General features: G+C 37.2%; 1 protein-coding gene across 1 annotated transcript in view; it reads right to left on the bottom strand.

Moving 5' to 3' along the window:
• The window catches only part of LOC126248544 (protein piccolo-like), a 77,157-nt gene that overhangs the window by 22,240 nt on the left and 33,158 nt on the right, over positions 1 to 21,759 (bottom strand). Inside the window, exon 4 of the mRNA XM_049949605.1 lies at positions 16,470 to 16,595. Coding sequence (XP_049805562.1) covers positions 16,470 to 16,595 — 126 coding nt within the window. The remainder of the gene's footprint in view (positions 1 to 16,469; positions 16,596 to 21,759) is intronic.

Here is a 21,759-nt window from a genome sequence, read left to right on the forward strand (position 1 = left end):
CTGGCAGATGACGTTCACCGGGCATTCATCATACCCACACTCTGCCATTGGATTGCCACATTGTGTACCATGATTTGTCACTCGGCAAAACATATTTCCACTGCTCCATCATCCAATGTTTATGCTCCTTACACCAAGTGAGGCATAGTTTGCCACTTACTGGTGTGATGTGTGGTTTATGAGCAGTCACTCAACCGTGAAATCCAAGGTTTCTCACCTCCCACCTAACTGTCATAGTACTTGCAGTGGATCCTGATACAGTTTGGAGTTCCTGTGTGATGTTCTGGATAGATGTCTGCCTATTACACATAACAACCCACTTCAACTGCCAGCAGTCTCTGTCAGTCAACAGATGCTATTTTGCTGTACATGATCCTTCACTATCACATCAGAAACAGTAGGCCTAAGGATGTTAGTAGTGTTGAAATCTAACGTACAGATGTATGACACAAGTGAACCCCAATCACCTGACCACATTCAAAGTCCGTGGGTTCCACTCTATTCTGCTCTGTCATCATGTCTAATGACTACTGAGACCGCTGGTATGGAGTACCTGGTAGTGGGTGGCAGCACAATGCACCTAATATGAAAAATGTATGTTTGTTGGGGTGTCCGGATACTTTTGATCACATAATGTATGTCTGAGTGCTGATATTGCTCCACTTTTGATCACATAATGTATGTCTGAGTGCTGATATTGCTCCTAGTAGGGCATAATGGAAGATCTTCTTTGTGGATCTTTGGAAGACCATATAACCTTAGTGGAACAGAACTGGGAGTTCTTAATATTTTCACAACTACTTGCAAAGCAGAAGAAGCATTCAACATCTCTGAATTTTCCTCTCTGCTCTTCCTGTGGGGTCTTTCTCATTCTTCCAGTATGTTGATTTACTAAGTACATTATAAATGTTCTGGTCATGTGACAAGAACACAATGGTGTTTCCCTTGTCCTCTGGAAGGACCAGCATGTGAGTGTGTAACTTGTGTAATGCAGTACTTTCCATGAGGGAAGCACTATTCTTCTGTGGTGGAGCTCATGTAAGTATGTGAAATGTTTCATGCCTTATTTGTTCTACAGTGTCATTGAGAAGAGGTCTAACACCTTCTTCCACGGCACTAATAAAATCAGATAAAGGCAAGGTTCTAGAAGTAGGTATGAAGGTCAGGCCAGTCTTCAGCACTGATGGCATTATGTTGTTGAAAATCTTATCCCTAAAATTGTACATGGAGCCTCAAAAAGCACCCTCTTGTGGTGCTATTGCTAATACACAAGTGAACTTTCAATTTTTTTTTTTGACTCCTTATCAACCCAGTCCAACTTGGCCCATGTCATCTCCATGTGCAGATAAATCAACTGTTATGAAATGCCATCCTTACAATAATGAGTAAAATGAATCCTCCTCTTTGTTATGTTATTTTTGTCTTACATGTGATGAACTTTGCCATGGTGTTCTTAATAAAATATGTAATTCTGACAAACTTTGGAATGAGACCACTGTCCCAGCACTTCAGTAGAAAACACAAGGAACTTAACAATCTCTCTCACTTATTACATAACCTCTCCAACTTGTGAACCCATCACAAGCTATGGACATTCTTCAAACATTGTTACACTGCACTAATGTTGTGTCTGATAGAAACAGCATTGCAAAGGAGTTGGATTACCTACAATCCATGTTCAAAGATTAAGCATATTCTGCTCATCAGATCAACACAGCCTTAGGGAGGAAGAAAAATGATCACCCACATAAGCAAGAGCAGAAGTAACAGTCCACAGTATACCTCTCATATGTGAGCATATTTTGTCAAAGTTAGGCAGAGTCCTCAGGAAACATTATGTCAAAGTATTCATCCAACCAACCACAAAGACTAATGCTCTTCTCAGTGCAGTAAAGGATAATAGGATTTGTGGAGGGCTGGAGTCTACAAAATACCTTGCTAATGTGGCAAAGTGTACATTGGTCAGACCACACACACACAGTATATGAAAGTTGCATTGAACATGGTTGCCACACTCACCTTTTGCAGCCTGGTAAATTACCCATAGTTGAGTATTGTATTACCACAGGAAATTCTAGGGATTATTCTGCCATGGCAATCTTGATATCAATGAGATTGTCCAGGAATTACATTATTAAGGAATTGGTGGAAATACATTAGGTGGAAGATCTTATTAATCATGATAGTGACTTTCAGCTGGGCAAGGTGAGGGATCTGGTGATTTCTTTAATAGCTGCAGAAGGAAAGGAAACATTTTATGACTAGTGACATATCTATTGACAATTAATTTTATCTGAATTTTAGCTCTGTGAGCCCATATTGTGACAGAGAGCTACATGTAGTATCACCATTACACATGTGCCTGCACACCATGGGTGCAGCAATATTTGAAGAGGGTTCAGAACTCAATAGAGGTTGCTCATGTAGCAGCCATCTTTGTGCATGCATCTCTGTACCAGATTTTGGTGTAAAGTTAGCAATGTGAACCAAAAATCTCTAGTGCAAAACACTCGCATAGATGGCTGAATGGTTATTAGATGATATATCATGGCAAGAAGTTGAAATGAGCTACCTGGAATCCTCAAACTTCATGGAATGTTCTGTACAATGGGAAAATTTCAAGAATCACACCAGATGCTGACCATTTACATGATTGTCTTAAGTTTCTTCTTTTTAATTTTTATGTATACAGTGATGTGTACTTATCTATATTCATGGAGAAATGCACTGTGCATACACTATCTTACAATATATTTATTCACAACTGGTTTCAGTCATTGATAATCTTCACAGTGGAAAAATATTGTAACAACTTCACATGTCATACATGCTATTTAACCAGAAAAAATGCCATAGCTGACTTGCCAACATCTGGAGAAGATACTTCATGCCATGTCATAATTTGTGCTGAATTCAACATAGATGTAAGAGCTGATGACAGGTTTGCCATTTCTTTGAGGGAGATGTTATCTACAAACGGCTTAACCTTAAACTTTAGTGAGTACACTAAAATAACAGCATCTTTCGCAACATGTATAGATAATATAGTGAGTGGCATCAACTATGGTGCTACAGAAAAGTTCATCTTAGAATTAGGTATATCTGACCATTCTGTCCTTTTTATCTCATGGCAAAGTTTAGATAAAACTGTAACAGTGAAACAAGTCAGGAACTTCAGTCAACACAATGTGAATGTGTTTAGCTCAAGACTATATGAAACAACCTGGTCTTTCAGCAAGTGGTACTTAGTGAACACAAACTACAATGCTTTTGTATCAGAGTTTATGTGTTTTCAATGAATGTTTCCCCTTCATAACAGCATGTAACAAAATTTGTAAAAAGAACTCATGGATAACTGAAGGCATCAGGATCTCTAGTATTAGAAAGAGGAAACTGCACATGCAAGCAAAGAACAACCATGATGCAGGATTTGTCAGCTATGTAAACAAATACAAAAGAATGTTTGGTAGAGTAGTTAAACAGGGAAAACAAATGGCAAACTGTAAATACATATCAGATGCCACAAATAAATCAAAAGCTGTATGAAAAATTGTCAGTAGTGAAATAGGTGCAGAAAAAACAAAAAGTTTTAATCATAAGTTAGAAATAGATGGGGAAATGATTACAAACTCCAGACATATTTATGAAGAACTCAACAGATATTTCATAAATTCTAACAAAATTGACAAACTCCCTCCTCCACACATAAGTCCTAATATAATGCAGCACAGATCAGTGGAATTCAAATTCACTCATGTATCCTGCTATGAGGTGGCATATATTATAAAATCCCTAAAAAATCTCAAATCTGTGGGTTGGGATGAAGTCCCAACAAAAATAATACAGGCAGGATGTGATAAAATTGCATCCTAACTCTGTCACATAATAAATCAATCATTATATGAGGGCTGCTTTCCGGATAGGATGAAGTATGCAGAAGTTCCACCTATCCACAGAAAGGGCAGACAAGAGGAGATAGGAAATTTTCACCCAGTATCAATACTACCAATTATTTCTAAAATATTTGAGTGAGTAGTGTGTAACCAACTAGAAAAATATAACAAAAAACATAACATTAATCTTAATAATCAGTATGGATTTAGGAAGGGCCAAAGCACTGTGCACACTATTAATAACTAATCACTAACAGAAGCAGATGCCTCAATAACAAGGAGAGCATATCCAATATCTTCCGTGACCTCAGTAAGGCATTTGATATGGTAAACCATAAGCAGCTGCTCCTGAAATAAGCTTCTTATGGCTTCCATGAAAAATCTTTAAACTGGTTCAAGTTGTATCTCAAAAATAGGAAACAGAAGGTAGTTATTCAACACAAGGTCAAGAAAGCTTGCTCTAGTTGGGAGGAAATACAAGCAGGTGTACCCCAGGGGTCCATACTAGGCCCATTACTATTTCTATATTATATAAATGACATGCCAGGTAAGGCAACTTCAGATACGATTCTGTATGCAGATGACTCAACAGCAGTAGTCTGCTGTAAAAACACTGAAGAATTAGCACAGGAAACAAAACAGACTCTTCAAGAACTAGAAAATTGGATAAATAATAATGCTATGAAACTAAACCTAACAAAAACAGAAATTGTACATTTCAGGACCAAACAAACTGTTGAATATGTAACCTAGTTAAGTTATGAAGGCAGAGAACTGATAACTGCAGAATCTGTCAAATTTCTGGGAGTGACCATAAACAAAAACTTCTCATGGACTGATCATACGGATTGCTTACTGGAGCAGTTAAATAGTTTTGTTTACGCAATGAGGGGTCTGAATATAATAACTGACTTAGCTGTTAGGAAAATTGTGTATCATGCATATTTTGTATCAGTTGTAAGATGTGGTATACTTTTCTGGGGAGTTGAAAAAGGAAGCCTCCTCAAAGTGTTCAAGCAACAGAAAAAATTATAAGAGCTATGAGTGGAATAAACAATAGATAATCATGCAAATCTTTATTTGCAAGCCTTGACTTACTGACAATTCCTTCCATGTATATATATGAAACAGTTCTCTTTGAGTTAAAAAACCCACATCTCTATGAGGGAAATTCATTTACACATGCTTATGAAACAAGGCACAAACATTACATGTTACCTTGCCACAGACTAACATTATCTGAAAATACTCCATATTATATGGCTTTGAAGCTTGGGAATAAAATCTGATCAAAGTTGAAGGACTGCAAGTTAGAATCCACCAGCACAAACTTTGAAATATATTTAAAAAGCAAATGCTACTACAGTGTGGATGATTTTTTAAATGAGGAAGACAAGTAGGTGATATTACATTTGTCTTGTTTTCCTGTTTTTTACTGCATTACGTTCTATGTGTATGCTTATGTTCTCTTTTAATGGAGGTATATGTTCTTTTTATATGTGTCCATATTTATAAACTATATATCGTGTGAACTATGTATCTAAATATCTAGATCTCAACATATATACTACTTTTATGAAAGTATGTGGTCTTTGAAGTATGTCCGTGTTTATAAACTAGAGAAATAAACATTAAAAATACTTTAAAAGAGTGATATCAAACCAATGTGGAAATTTTAAGAAAAAGGAAGAAATCTGACATGTAATTATCTTATTATGTTTTAATGTGCTTCTGGGAGCATCCATATGCTTTATTTAAATGTGCCTTGTTTTAGAATTATTCGTAGACAAGTCACCAATGTTTCAATCAAATGATTGTATATAACATGTCATGTGACAATAAAGATTCTATTCTATTCTACTAGTTTAAGCAAGCACAGATGATTATTTTCTGATTGCTTAACCTGGTATTATAGTGTGAAGTATCTTCATCAGACATTTGCAAGTCAGCTATGACGTCTTTTCTGGGTAAATAGCATGCATGACATGTACAGTTATCACAATATTTTTCCACTCTTAAGATGATCAATTATCAAAACTGGTTGTGAATAAATATATTGTGAGACTGCACAGTGTGTACCATCTATGTCTCTAAATATATCAATGCTGTTGACAGTTGGCTCAAAAAAATTTGTAACTTTATTCAGTCTCTCCCTATTTCACTTTCAAATACATGCATACACATGTGCACTCCTCCCCCCCCCCCCCCCCCCCCTCCACACACACTCCTTTAATTACACTTATAGCACATTCAGAAATTCTTATCTGGACTCAAGGATACATTATTTCAGTGTGTGTTTGAAGGTAATTCTGTTATCTATTAAATTCTTCTATTTGCTGGGTAGATGTTCAAAGATTTTAATGGCTGAATACGTTAGTTCTTTCAGTGCCACACTAAGACTGAGCCGTGGACAGTGTAGGTCATTTCTCTTTTTAGTACTATATTTATGAATAATATTGTTGTCCTTAACTTGGGACTGATTATTGACAATAAACTTATAATGGGAGTCAATGTACTGTGTTTATGATGTCAGGATGCCCAACAGTTCAAAGAGCTCGAGAGATGAAGTTTGGATTGTCATACTTGTTCTTATACCTCTCCTGATGCTAACATTTTTTTCATTTATGATATCTTATAATTAATAATGCATATACATTACACAATCAAAAGTATCCAGATATCCATGCATAATGCATGATTGGCCACTGGATGTACCAAGAGGCAGACTTCCAGTATAAAAGGAGGCAGGTAGTATTGATTTGTCAGTAGAGAAGCAATAACAGCAGAATGGGTTGATCAGAAGAGCACAATGACTTTGAATGTGGACTAGTCACTGGATGTCATCTGAGTAACAAATACATCAGTGGTCGAGCAGATCCTCATAAGCCACACAGTTCCGTAGTCAGTGCTATGCGATGCTTGGGGTTGTGGGAAAGCAGGGCCACTGCACAGTTGATAACTGGAAATGAGTGATTAAACATGCTATACCCTGTGGCAATCTGATGAAAGGATTAAGATTTTGTGAATGCCTGACAAATGTTACCTTCCATGACGTGTAATGGCAACAGTGAGGTTTAGAGGAGGTGGCGATAGAGTATGATGGTGTTTTTCATGGTTAGGGTGTGGCTCCCTTATTGCACTTAAAAATGCTTTATATGGAAGGATATGAGCACATTATACAGCACTGTGTCCTGCTTATAGTAGTGGAACCATTTGGAGATGGTGATAGTATTTCACTAAATTTTATTATTCACATTATAATTTGCAGTCTACTGCTGACAATAGTATGTTGTTGTTGTGGTCTTCAGTTTCCTAGTACCTACTGCAACCTACATCCTTCTGAATCTGCTTAGTGTATTCATGTCTTGGTCTCCCTCTACAAATTTTACCCTCCACGCTGCCCTCCAATACTAAACTGGTGATCCCTTGATGCCTCAGATCAAGTCCTACCAACCGATCCCTTCTTCTTCTTAAGTTGTGCCACAAACTCCTCTTCTCCCCAATTCTGTTCAATACCTCATCATTAGTTATGTGATCTATCCATTTAATCTTCAGCATTCTTCTGTAGCACCACATTTCGAAAGCTTCTATTCTCTTCTTGTCCAAACTATTTATCGTTCATTTTTCACTTCCATACACGGCTACACCCCATACAAACATTTTCAGAAACAACTTCCTGACACTTAAATCTCTACTTGATGTTAACAAATTCCTCTTCTTCAGAAACAACAGTATAAATAGTTAAAACAGAAACACTTTATTTAAATAAATATTCATAACTTATTGTACCTTTAAACAAATCCCATCAATTTGCCATCTGATTAAAAATTGTTTGTTTCTAAACTGATGTATCTTATTTGAGAGCCCTCATACTCATCTTTGAAGCAAATGTTTTAATTTTTATAAAAATTAAATATTTCAAAAGTTATTTATATTCAAAATTTTGATTTTCCAGAATGCTCCTATCAAGAATGTTCCTATCTTAATGCATAATTTGGTATCCCTGATTTTTATATTTACAAAAATATATGGTTTTTCTGAAATAACCTGTTAGTTCATTAATTATTCTAATTACAAAATTTCACTATCTACAAAATTCTTTGCAAACTTTTTGAATCCCAGTTCTCACTAAAACTTCTCTCCCACAAATTAGTTCCTTATATTTTTTCTGTTCTCTAATTATACAGCTTTTAGTTAAACAAATTTATGAATTGCCTATTGTGTCTTTGTACCTTTCATTTTTTTGTTCTGTGGGAGTCGAGATTTTACGTACGGTAATATCGAACCCAACATTAATCATTCGCTCGTTTATAATGAATTAACTTTATTTTGATCATATTGGTACAAACACATCCGCTCGAATACAGAGTTCGGAACACACTGAGATCAACAGTTTTCAAAGAAGTTCGTTCCCAAAGTGAGGCGGTTGACTCTTGCAGTCGATAACTGCCACAGAGCCCCTGCCGGTAGTGTGGAGCACGGTAAGGATGATGAGAGGTGTGTGTGCACCCGGCCGGCTGATGACGCAGGTGCCCGTGACCGATCGTGTCGTGGCAGGCGCTAGTGCGAGGCGCGATCTGACCGTTTCTCGATGTCTTGGTAGGCGCGACCAGAGGAGGGAAGGAGGCGCCCAGGTTGACCGTGCCATGCTGCTGATGGCACGGTGGAAGCAGAAGGCGGTGGCGTGTCGGTGGGGAGAACATCGTCGTGCCGAGGCCGTGTGGCGCAGCGGGGTTTTGATCCAATCAGAGGTGCAGAGTGTGACAAAGATGCGATGTGATGTATTGCCAAAGTATTTGAGGCGAGCGCCGCGGTAAGTGCAATGTGTCCGGTAACAGTTTGTTATTGGCCGTATGACATAAAGGAGCAAGCATGCTGTGGCTTAACAGGTTGCCTAAGAAATGCCGGATGAGCAACACTCGCAGGCACTTGATGTTGCAGCAGGGGAGAAAACAGCAAGCTGCACATGACTGACCTTGGCGGCGGATGACTTCGGTGTAGACTTCCGTCTACACCGAAGAGTCCGTGGACAGTGAGTGTGTTACGGCGGTAGATGGCAGGATGTTCTGAGTGAAGTTGACAATGTCGGTGTTTTGATGTGCAAAACAGCCGTGATTGAAGGTTGGGGGGCCCTGTGCATGAGGCATGGCGACGGTGAGAGGTGGTGGAAGGTGGACGTGGTTGGCGAAACCGTGGTCGGGGCAGGAAGGCGATGAGACATAATGTGAACGTGAAGAAGTCAAATCGGCGGATGAACTACTGGTCTGTGGTGGAGAGGCAACACAGTTCGATGGAACTGGAGCTACGTGTGTCCTGTCACTGTCAGTGCTGTGGTCGAGTCATAAGGCTGCAAGCTGCTTGCGCGAAACTGCTGCACAGTGGTGTCTCAGAGCGGAAAGATGCTCACTCGTTGAAGCAGAAACGGCAGATGTGTTGGTCGTACATTGCAGAGGTATTGAAGAGGACAGCAAAGCAAGTGGCACTGGAATGCGGCTGGTTATGCCGTGGTACAGAAACGAAGTGTCTGGAACTACCGAGGAAAGGTGGCAGTGGCATAAATAAGTTGCTTGTATCACATCAGTAACATAGAATTTCCACTTGAGGCAGCATGATGATTACAGTTGTGACATCTGGGACATAGATCCATGTAGCGTGATCGTCAGGGTATTAGTTGTAGCTGGTAGTAGGGGCAAAGGATCATCAGCAGTCGGAGGCGGAACACTGACAGGAGCATCTTGTTGCATGTCGTGCTCAGTTGGTGTCGGCTGCAACATGTGTAACTGATCTTGTACCAACAAGTTGTATGTCGCAATTTGCTCATGAAGCTGTTGCAGTTTTTCAGGCAAAAATGTATGTCGTGAAGCAGTCTGCTGTGTATCACTGAGTAAGATGGGGTCAAAGTCAAAATCTGCCTCTATCAAAGGGTAACCTGGCGTACAAGACAAGGTCAGCAGCACAGTATTGACATAACAGTTTGAGTAGAAGAGACAGTCTGTGTGATCGCAAATGTGAAACTCAGTACTCAGCGGCAGCGGAGTGAAAACACGTTCACTGCTATATGAAGCATTGATATGGTTGAAATCGTCTTCTGGGTTTGGTGAACAAGTTGCGGACGCGATCCAGTAGTGAATAGCCGGGCGGTAAGCATGGGTAGTGTTGGCGAGTTGTTGACAAGATGCGGATTTGGTAGCTGTGACGGGATCGTATGTCACGCAGCTGTTTGTTTTGACTGGGTTGAGGTCAGTGAGCCAGCAGGTGGCAGCCGTGATGTCGCTGTCGGTAGCAGTCGAGCAGATTCAGTGCGGCTCGGGTGCTGCGTAGAGGGAGGCGTGGCATGTCCAGTGTTGCACTGAGAAACAGCCGGCATTGTCGTTGGTGTAATTGGTGCATTGTCGTTGATCAGTAGGATGTCCCTGATGAAATTGTTCCTGTGATGTTCGTAACAGGCACTGAATAAAAGCGGCTTCTGATCTGGTGTATAAGTGAGGAGAAGCAGTGGAAAAGTGGGCGCGAACATTCAAATTCTGGAAGACGGGCTGTGCAGAAACCAGGTTGAACAAATTTGCACACAGCATGGAAGATGTGGTACCTGTGACGGGCATTTGTGAATTCTACCTGGCATTCGATTTAGCCGTAGTTCGGAGTTCGTGCAAACTGGGATTTGCAACATAGTCCCCGTTTGTTGCAGTCCATTGTTCGGCATGATTGTCCAATGTCAAAGCACTGCACAAAGTTAATACATTATGTAAAAGCAAGTCAAAATTGTCCAAATTAATCAGCAAAGGAGCACTGCACTGTCCGGAAGTGAAATTACCGATGCATTGAGCAGGTTTCGTCGGATGACTTGTGCGCCTCGGTCGCATTGTCGATGTGTGAGAAGTTGAGGAAAGTTACCAAAAAGCATGATTCACACAAGAGTCGGGAATTTACACACTAATTACACTTCCTCTACACTGCATCCAGATGCGGCGTGATGTGAAGTTGATGGACGTAGAAATCCGACAAAGGGTTGCTGCATTGTTTGTCCATTTGTCCATGGCAATGTTCCAGTACACATTTATGGCGTTGTAAGTGTCGTTCTTGAGCATCGGGGTTAACGGTGTGGGAGTTGAGATGTTACGTACGGTAATACCGAATCCAACTTTAAGCATTCACTCGTTTATAATGATTTAACTTTATTTTGATCATATCGGTACAAACACATCTGCTCGAATACAGAGTTCGGAACACAATGAGATCAACAGTTTTCATAGAAGTTCGTTCTCTAAGATAAGGCGGTCGACTCTTGCAGTCAATAACTGCCACAGTTCTTTTATGTAAATATATAAAATGTAATAGCTATGTTATTTACTGATTTGTAATTTCTGTTATATACGTGTCAGTAAATAGGTGTCGCACATGAAGCCTCAGTGAGCTGATGGCCAGTAGCTAAAATGTGGAGATCTATGTCCAGTCAGTCAAACTTCTGTGTAAAATTAGTAACAATAAATATGAGAGAAGTGAAAAAAGAAAATTAAATTATGGTGAATTATGTCATTATTAACTATTTCAATAACCTAGCAGTTACTGGAAGAAGATTAGATTGATGGATTTTAATGAGATTAAAGAGATGGCCGACAGGTCAGTAATGTTACAAGCTGTCTACAAGAGATACTAGAGAGGACACAGCATATTATCCTTATTTAACTGTTCCTTTGAAAGAACAATTTTTCCTACAACCATGTATTACCACAGAATATAATACCTCAAGGCATTAGTGAATGAAGTTGAAAAATTCAGTCGACTTTTTGAGATATTAATCTGCAGAATATAGTATTATTTATAACACAAAAGTAGCAAAGGTTAACCATTTAAAAAGATCTGACACATGAATTACAGTTTAGATTCTTATCAACAGAAATGTCTAAGAGTTTAGTATATTATGTTCAATTTATTAATTAACTCTCAAGCCTTTTTTCTAATGAAGTAGTCAGGCCTCGTGCAGTACTGAATTGCAAATATTGAGTTTTACCTAAGTTCATTGACAGTCCACGTGCAGGAAAACAGCTATTAATTTTTAAGAAAATTATATTATCGTTTTCAAGTGCTGGATGTTTTCCACTATCTTTAATTATAATACTTCCATAGTCAGAAAGTAAAACATTGAAATTTTGACCCTGCAGTGTAATGTGCACTGATACAAAACTTCCTGGAAGATTAAAACTGTGTGCCAGACTGAGACTGAAACTCATGACCTTTGTCTTTTACAAGCAAGTGCTCTACTGACAGCTACACATGAATGACTCAGAACTCCTTGTCACTGCTTTGCTTCCACAGAACCTCAACTCCTACCTTACCTATTCACAGAAGTTCTCTTGCGAATCTTGCAAGGCTGGCACTCTAGGAAGAAAGGATATTGTGGGGACATGGCTTAGCCACAAGCATGGGGGATGTTTTCAGAATGAAATTTTCACTCTGCAGTGGAGTGTACGTTGATATGAAACTTCATGGAAGATTAAATCTGTGAGCTGGACCAAGATCCGAACTTGGGACCTTTGCCTTTCACAAGCAGGTGTTCTACTGACTGAGCTACCCAACCATAGGTTTTTTAAACATGACATCCTTTTAGTTAGATATGATGAAAATCATTCACCAACAAGATCTCTGATACTACTTTATTTGGTGGACTCATTGCAGGAAAATGTTTTATAAATTTTGTTACTTTACTGCACTAAGTAAGTTGATCTATCAATCCACTGTGCACACTAGAGAAAAAATTAGTAAGTATATCATAAACAGTTACATATATGATCACAGAACAGAAGACAGCTTGGACTAACATGAACCAAGAAAGGCAAACAAAAATATATGAACAGCATTTATATCAGGAATTAAAATGGTATAATAATTTACTCAAGAAGATAAAAAAGAAAAGTAAATTACATTTTATTAAAAAAGCAGTTATAGTGTACCCCTTATGTAAGGCATACTACACAACTAAAGATCACCTACAAGAGAAAAACCCCATCTTGTGCCCTTTAGTGGTAAGATGGCCCAGTGGTTAGCCAGTCAAAAACTGAACACAGATCAAATCTAAAAACAGGAAGAAGGTGTACTGAACTGTGGTAAAACAAGCAAAATAGAAAGAGTTAATGGTCCAAGCTCAAGATGTGCAATATTGAGCAAACTCAAAGAACTGTAGCATCCTCATTGTGTGGTCATGGTGTTGGACTACACTGTGGGAGGTTTGTGTTCAAAACTTCTTCATTCCCCATTTTTTTCCCCACAAAATTATGAACTTTCTGTCTGTCATTAAAAATATATCACTTTTTCGAACCAACAGCTCAATTCATGGAATCAATACTAGAAATAAGAATAATCTTCACAAGGATTTAAAGTCACTTAGTCTTGTACAAAAAGGTGTGCATTATTCAGGAACACACATTTTCAATAACTTGCCAGCAGCCATAAAAAGCTTAACAACCAATGAAATTCAGTTTAAGAGAAGCCTAAAGGATTTATTGGTGGCCAACTCCTTCTACTCCATTGATGAATTTCTTAGTAAAACCAACTGATTTGTATATAAGTACAACATAACTTCTGCACAATTTCAGTGCAGTAATGTGTTCATTGAAAATTTGTGTGTGTGTGTGTGTGTGTGTGTGTTAGTATAATCTAACTTCTGCACCATTTCAGTGCAGTAATGTGTTCATTGTAAATAAGTATTACAGTAGTTGTATTACCTTATAAATAAATAAAAAACTTTTTTATTTTAAATTCAGTGCATTAGTATTTGTAAAATTACTCTTAGTGTTCATTAAAAAATGACGATCATTCCACTTGGGACCTGTGGAATGGTACATTAGCTTATTTGTTTTAATTGTAAATATTTGTCATGTATTGTTGTTTTTCTGACATGTTCCACATCCTGGAGGACCTCCTCACTACGGATCACTTGGAATGAAAGTAAATCTAATCTAATCTAATCTAATCTGTTCTTGGCAGTTGTCACACTATACATTGGTTATAGAATATGAGTCACGTGGTAAGAATATATTATGTCACAAGTAAATGTGTTGAATAGTCAGAACAAGAGAGATGCCACCTGGACCTCTCACAGAAATGAAAACAACAAATAAATGGGTGTTAACTGTGTTGCAAAAAAGGAAGTCCCTTCCTTACACCTTGTAATGTCCCACCGGTTAGTGAGTAGTTAAAAATGGTTTAAATATCTGTGAATATCTTGCCTTTGGTGTCCCTTGACAACTGCATACATGAGCTAAGATATGCTTGTTCAATAAATACAAGATATCATAATGGATTTCACTACACTGATGTAGGTCACAACTGAAGTAAAGTAAGTACATAGATTTATTCACTTCAAAACCTGTATCTTACGAGCTCATGATCAAACTTCGGTGTAATAAGCCTTGTTGTTACTACTACAGCTAACCGATGGTAGCACATACTACACTGGTGATATTAAATAGTCCAGATGCAGTAATCTGATAGAAATGCGTGTGTGAGATCCATTTCATTGTTCAACAGTAATACTTCACAAAGTACGAATATAAAGTCACAAATCATTCTGTATTTCGCGATGTTAAATCAGACTGTTTAACACTCTGAAATAATCCATCACTGAAATGTTCTAATATGCTGTTTTAGACAATGCCCAACACATGAGTTGCTCTATTGTAAATCCAAACCTGAATCTTGCACCAAGAACTTATCTCGACTATATGCACGGATCTGTCCTCTTGTGGGTCCAACACTCATCTGCCATAATAATACTTGAGGCCGAGTATTTATACTCTTCCTACAATGTACTACTGGTTATAATAATGCAAAAAATAATTTATAATATGAAATAGTTTGACAACATTATCAAACACTCTGTAATATTCCCTACTTTGCTAGAACAAGTTAAAGACATTTTTTAAACACACAAAAAACCCATTAATATTGTAATTGCAGAAATAAGCATTCTAACAATGCTAAACGATCAATTATCTGTATTTTGTTAATGAAGCTTGGGATTTAATTCCTACCATTTACAGATGATGCGAATGAAACATATTATTCTTTTATCTAAACATTTTCCATATATCAATTTCCTGAATCTGATTTTGATTGTTTATGGTACAAGGGTATTGTAACTACTATTGTTTGGTATTGCTATTATTCTTCTAAAAGCCTTTTTCCTATTATGAAAAAGTAATTGAATTACAGCTGGAGATATAAGAGTGTTGATCTAGTAATACATAATGTAGGGGTGGTATCCATAAGCCGGGAATGTTACAACTTGCTGTTGCAAATGACTGGACAGACAGTTCATAATCTTGTGAGAAAAGAAAAAACAGGCACAAGGGAGATTTGACATGGACCTCCCACTTTGCAGTCCAACACTGTGACAACACAACAATGACACCATGGATATTCCAGTTCACTCGATGTGGCACATCATAAGCTTGAATTATGCACTTCTTCTATTTTATTTCTTTTTCACAGTTCAGTACACCTTCTTTCTGATTTCATGCTTGATCTGTGTTCAGTTTTTGATGGGATATGTACTGGGTCATATTATTACTGAATCTGAGGGTGGTCCAATGCAAAGTTTCCCTAGTTAGTTGCTCAGAGTAAGGGTTAGTAAAAAAGTGACAACTAGAACACCTTTGCTACATTTTGTGTACACAGTGTAATATTTTAACAGAAAACTCATATGTCCCAGACTGGTAGTCCATAATACTAAAGTTTCATCACATTTCCTGAGATCAGAATATCACTCAACATAAGAGTATACTTAGTCATTACTTTAGACTGGAAGAAGGGATGTCATGGAGATATAACAGAGGTATGGCAGCATGAACATGTTCTTCAAGTCATCTGTAAATGTATGTGGTGCATGCGGCAGTGAAGTGTTGAGAAAATAAATTAACAGAGTATGTTTATTTTTCATATTATTAAGTTAACTTGTTCCGTGTATGTACAAACATAACAGCATTGTACACCAGATATAATGAATGAGGCAGTGTGTTTGTCAAGACACTGGCCTCCTGATTTGGATTTCCCATGGTTTCTGTAATCATTTCAGGCAGATGCCACAATAATTCCTTCAACAGGACCATGGCCACCAATCTATCCTCTCCTCATTAAACATATGTATGCATGTATGATTTATGGTTTTCCTTGCATTAAGCTGAGTAGTCGTTGTAAGTTGATCCTTGGATGAATGAATCAATAACACTACAACTCAGGAAATCACATATATTGTTTCAAAGAAATTAATGTGTCAATGAATGTAACTGACTTAAGAAAACCCAGGGAAACATAAAATCTTGTTATCTGGATGCATGTCCTGAAAGCAAATCTAGTGTGTTAACTGCTGCACCAACTTCATAAAGTACCCTAGATGGCAGCATGTACTATATTATTGAACAGAATTGAGAGAAAGTGATGAGTTTCTAAACCAATATTGTAATGATATAGGTTAACTGAAGAGTACAACATTTGCAGCACCTGCAAATATTTGAAATATTTTAGAGATAATTAAAAAGTCATTTTTTAATATCTGTGTAAAAATGTATTAGAACTAACCTTCTTTAATTGTGCCTAGGTAATCCACAACTCCCCCAGGATAAATTCTGGACACAAAAGCACCAAGTTCACCACCTGTATGAGGTATTTCCTTCCCACCCACAATTCTCATACCAAGACCATTACCTGTAAGAAACAATGACAAATTATGTTTGAGGTTTTCATGGTGATAAAGGACTTGAGATAAAGTTAATGAACACATGGAGGAATATTAATACTTATCTGTTAATCCTGCACAATAATGTTATATTGGTAGCATTCTAAAATGAGCAAAATGGTCTACAAACAATTAACTACTCATTTGCTATTAATCTCCTACATGAAATGTTGTGGACTCACTTTTGTGAAACAGTCAAATTACAAAATAACCCTGTTTTTATGTTATTACAATTCAAAAACTCATCTTAAAACCACAGACATTGACCTGATGTTCCTAAAATTATTTTATTACTGTGTGATTAAATTTAAAAATGATATATAGAAGTTTAGACACTAGTGGTCTTAGGGCAGATGGTCTTTTTTAGTGAAGACTGCAGCAAGAAAACTGATACTGTGCTGTCAAAATGGAACTAGGAACTTAACTTATCTCAGTCACACCAATCTAGAGAGCATCAACAGCCAATAATACCTTAAAGTAATAAATAATGTGATTGAATCTACAAGAACAATAGTAAGAAAAATGAACATGAAAAATTTAGCATTCAATGGAATATTCAGGCAACTACATTGTCTTAATGTTAAAGTCCAACTAATAAGAGAGATTATGTCAGGTGGAGCAACTGAATGGTAGAAGAGAAAGATGCATGGAAGGGAATGCTGGAGTGAAAGCAGGATGGTGACTGGTGGTGAGAGGAACACTAATGAAACAGAATTTGAATGTGGAATTAATAATCTCAGCTTGGTGCTGGCAGGAGGAGTCATGTGTTATACATATTGAAGTAGGAGGTGTAGGGTAAGAAGGTGATGACAGCAAGATATATTGAGTGGGAGAGACACTGCATGAGAACAGCATGGTTGCAGATTCGTATATGTGTTACACTAAATTGAAATTTACCTGTTTGCAGTGAGGAGGAGGGGGAGAGACTGGATGAGTGGAAAAAGGAGGAGGGGAAAACCAGATGGTGTGGATTGTGAATCAGCCATTACAGTCAAGCAAGTTCAGGTCAGTGGCATCTCTGCCACTGGATGGTCAACCTTGAATATGACTACAGTTCCACATTGCCCGTGACATAAAAAACCTCCATACATGTTAAGGCTTTACCATTATGACGATGAAATGTTGTGATTATCTGGAAGACTCCACCATCTGTCTTCTTCCTTCACCTACAAGCCTTTCCATAGTATTCCCATCCTAGGAGACCAGCATAACTTCCAACCCATAATTTAATCCCTAGGACCATTCCAGAATCTCTTATGCATATTTATCACCTTCCTTATCCCAACATATTTCACATGTAACCACCCTGTTTTATCTGGTTACTGAATTCCTATTAAAATAACCATTGTCCTAATTTACAATTACCTGAAATCCACTGTCTGCAGTGTAGTTTCCTATATCAAGAATATCTATTACTTCCTTCATAACCTCTTCAATGTCTGTACTTGATATCAGTCTAGGTCCTCATTTGTCACCCTTTACAATGATTAATTATACAATGTGGTCATAAACAGACTGAAAAGCTTGTAAGGATGTTGCAAGGGTAGGTTGTACTGAGAAATAATTGTTAACAAAAAAGCCATTTCTGAGCTTATTAGCATTGAAGCTAACCTATCAAGCTGCTGCGCACACAAATTCAAGCGACCGAGCAGAGATGGAGTCACCAAACATGTTCTTTCTTTGGTATCCTAAAACCAAACAAGAGAGTGATACAAATATTGGAGGTGGAGTGGTAGTAAGGATCAACTTGAGCCAAAGGCTGAGCAGTCTCACGCACTATCATCTATGCCATGAGAAAAACTGGCACTAATTATATCTGGTAGGCTGCTTGAATTTGTGTTTGCAACGACCTGAGTGACTAACATCAATACTAATTAACTCAGAAATAGTGAAATGTCTTGAATTTTTGTGTTAGCAACTAGTTTCCAGCACAACCTATCCTGCAATACCCATACTAGCTTTTTAGCCTGTTTCTGACCACTCCGTATATTAACGTTGTTCTTGACATTTATCTTGCTGTCTCTGAACACTACTGCTCCCAACATCATGCAGACTGTAAACACAATAGCTTGTTTCTTATACACATGACTGACTGTGTCCTTACACACACTTATTTCTGCTTCAAGGATAACATATACAAAAGTATTCGTGGCAAGGCCACAGCAAATGTATGGGGCATTCATATAATCCTCTTTATTCATTACCTAGATAAAAACCACCTAAACACCAAAACCCCTCTCTGATGATATTATTTATATATTTTCGTGATGTGGAACCTGGGACAAAATGCTCTAGCTTCATTCTCTCACAGGCCTAATCCTTCTTTTCCTATCTCTTTCATCTTTGCCCAGTATGTCACAAATCTGAGCATTGACACCTGCTTTTCAATGTTTCCATAAAAAAATTCACTGTATAACATCTGCTAATCATCAGCAGTAAATCCACATAGTGACTTTGCAGCTAATAGATGGTGCCAACAGGTCAATGGAGAGACACTACAATCTCCATAAAAAATCTTACATTTAGTAGTTCAGCATGTAAGGTATATGAAAAACACATGTTAAATGACACTGCATGGTGTGTGAAGTCTAACTTTCTATTTAATTAGAAGTGTGAACATGTCAGCATGAAATTTTTATGTGACAAGTTTCCTTGATCCTATTATGTTGTGAGAATGAACATAAGCACTTCATATAACAGACTTCAGTAACACAACACAAGATGGCATGTTCAGCAAAACTGCAGTTAATGAACAACAAGTAAAACCAACAGAGAGATACAAATGGGCCATCATAAAGTACAAAAACTGAACACATAGGCACAAACAAAGTGTCAAAAATGAATTTCTAATAATCAATGATTCTATGCTTAAAAATGGAGTAGTAGCTTTAGCACACAAAATCAATGTTCATCCAACAAGCAACTGAAAAATGTTCTGGGAGCTAAATGAAGCCAAACAGAAAATGTTAACTGTAATGCTAACTACAGGGCAGTTTTCATCCATGTGTGGGCAAATTTCCTTCAAAGCTACAGCAAAAAAGACAGAAGCAATGAAACCAAAAATTTGATCTAAACAGTAAAAAGGACATTTGCAACATCAAAAGTAGTAATCAGGGGCATTATCCATAGATGATCAGTGAGAAATATAATCTGTAGTTAGCAGGAAAGAGTATAATAGACTACAGGAACAATATTCATAGATCCTAATAAGTCTATAACTACAGATCATTTAACACAAGATGGCCTACATTTGAACAGCTTATGGTCTACAAGATTCAGCAAAATGATTATTGACATGTATAAAATTGTAAACAATAAGGAAAACTAAATATGAGTGATGAGGGTGACAAGTTGCCTAAAGGAATGAAAGGTAAGAAATCTTTAAGGAAAGTAAAAGCACATTATCAATTCATTTAAATATACTTGCATAGAAAACAAACATATAAATGGAAGAGAAGCAAAAACTGATGATTTACAAATGTTTCTGTCACAAGGGAGAAATATTACAATCCTTCTTCTAAATGAACTTTGGCAAACAAAAGGCTGCATCAAAATCTTTACTAAATTGGAAAAAAATGGTTCAAATGGTTCTGAGCACTATGGGACTTAACATCTTAGGTCATCAGTCCCCTAGAACTTAGAACTACTTAAACCTAACTAACCTAAGGACATCACACACATCCATGCCCGAGGCAGGATTCGAACCTGTGACCGTAGCAGTCGCGCGATTCTGGACTGAGCACCTAGAACTGCGAGACCACTGCGGTTGGCTACTAAATTGGAAAAGTATGTTATAGCTGGTAGTTTTTGTAGAAGTAACATAATTCATGGGAGTTTCTGCATACTGATTAAAGTTCTTTAATTACCAGGTAAGTTGAAAGTTGCTGTATAGAGTTAGATGGACAAAATATTCCAATAACTTTCATATACATAACCTTCAGTAAAAAAGTACCAGTGACAAAAGAATTACTGCTTCAACTATGGAGTCTCTCACAGAAACCAACAAAAAAGAAAACAAAGGAGTGGGCTAATGTCTGATTATAACATGAACATAATAAATGAATACAGTGAATCAACAGAATTTATTCATCTGCTTCAAGCATTTTGTTTCATTTAAGCTTCGTAGAATTTACAAGAGAGAATGAGAAAATGAAAACCTTATAGGCAACATTGTGACAAATTATAAATTTGATGATACAACAAAACACTGCATCGGTTTAGGTATTTTTGATCATTTGGCTTTGTTTCTGGAGCTCCCAAGAGTCAGTGACCCATTCATTACGAACATGTGCACCAAACAATACTTCAGCAAAGGAAATATAAACTTGTTTTATTGTAGACTTGACGACCATTGTATTAAAACTTCTGAAACTTCTGTCACAGCTCCTCGCATGCTTTAATGAAACATTTCCCTCTGAAATCTACTATAAGAAATGACAGGCAAATTAAAATTGATAACTACTGGTATTAAAGTATGAAGCACTAGTAAAATAAAGTTACATAATGAACTGAGAAACACAAACATAAATTTTATAAACTGTATAAAATTGTATAATACTGTTTTCAGGGGTGTGATAAAAGTGGTAAAATAAATGGTACACAAAAAATTCATTGTGAACCACAAAAAATCAAAGGCAATATGATCATTCATAAAATCTAAATTTGGTGTCATTACCAGAGGTCTACAAATCACCAAAATTAAATTAGGTGACTCATTATAAATCCTTCAGAAAGATCAGAATACTTCAAGGAGTGTATCAGAATCAGACAATGATATAAATTGTTATTAGATAATGTCCATCCCTTAAGTTTCAAACAGGAAAACAGACAAGTTATAACTAAATTTGAAAAAAAAAAAAAACATTAAGTTAAAAATCTAGAAAAAGTAGTATTATTACTAATCAGATGAAACACCTACTGTAGTAAACAAAACAGTGTGTAGTATAGCATCAAGACCCTTATAAGTAATAATTAGTTCTTAATTTGAATAACGATGCTTCTAAGATGCTGTAAAATATGCAATAGTGAAACTGTTATTCAAGAAAGGCTCAGAGGACATTTATGAATCTACTGACCACAAAGTCTTTTCCCAGACTTCTCAAAAGCATTTGAAAAAAAAATTGTAATTCAGAT

Source organism: Schistocerca nitens, chromosome 3 (assembly GCF_023898315.1).
Source record: "Schistocerca nitens isolate TAMUIC-IGC-003100 chromosome 3, iqSchNite1.1, whole genome shotgun sequence".
NCBI lineage: Eukaryota > Metazoa > Arthropoda > Insecta > Orthoptera > Acrididae > Schistocerca > Schistocerca nitens.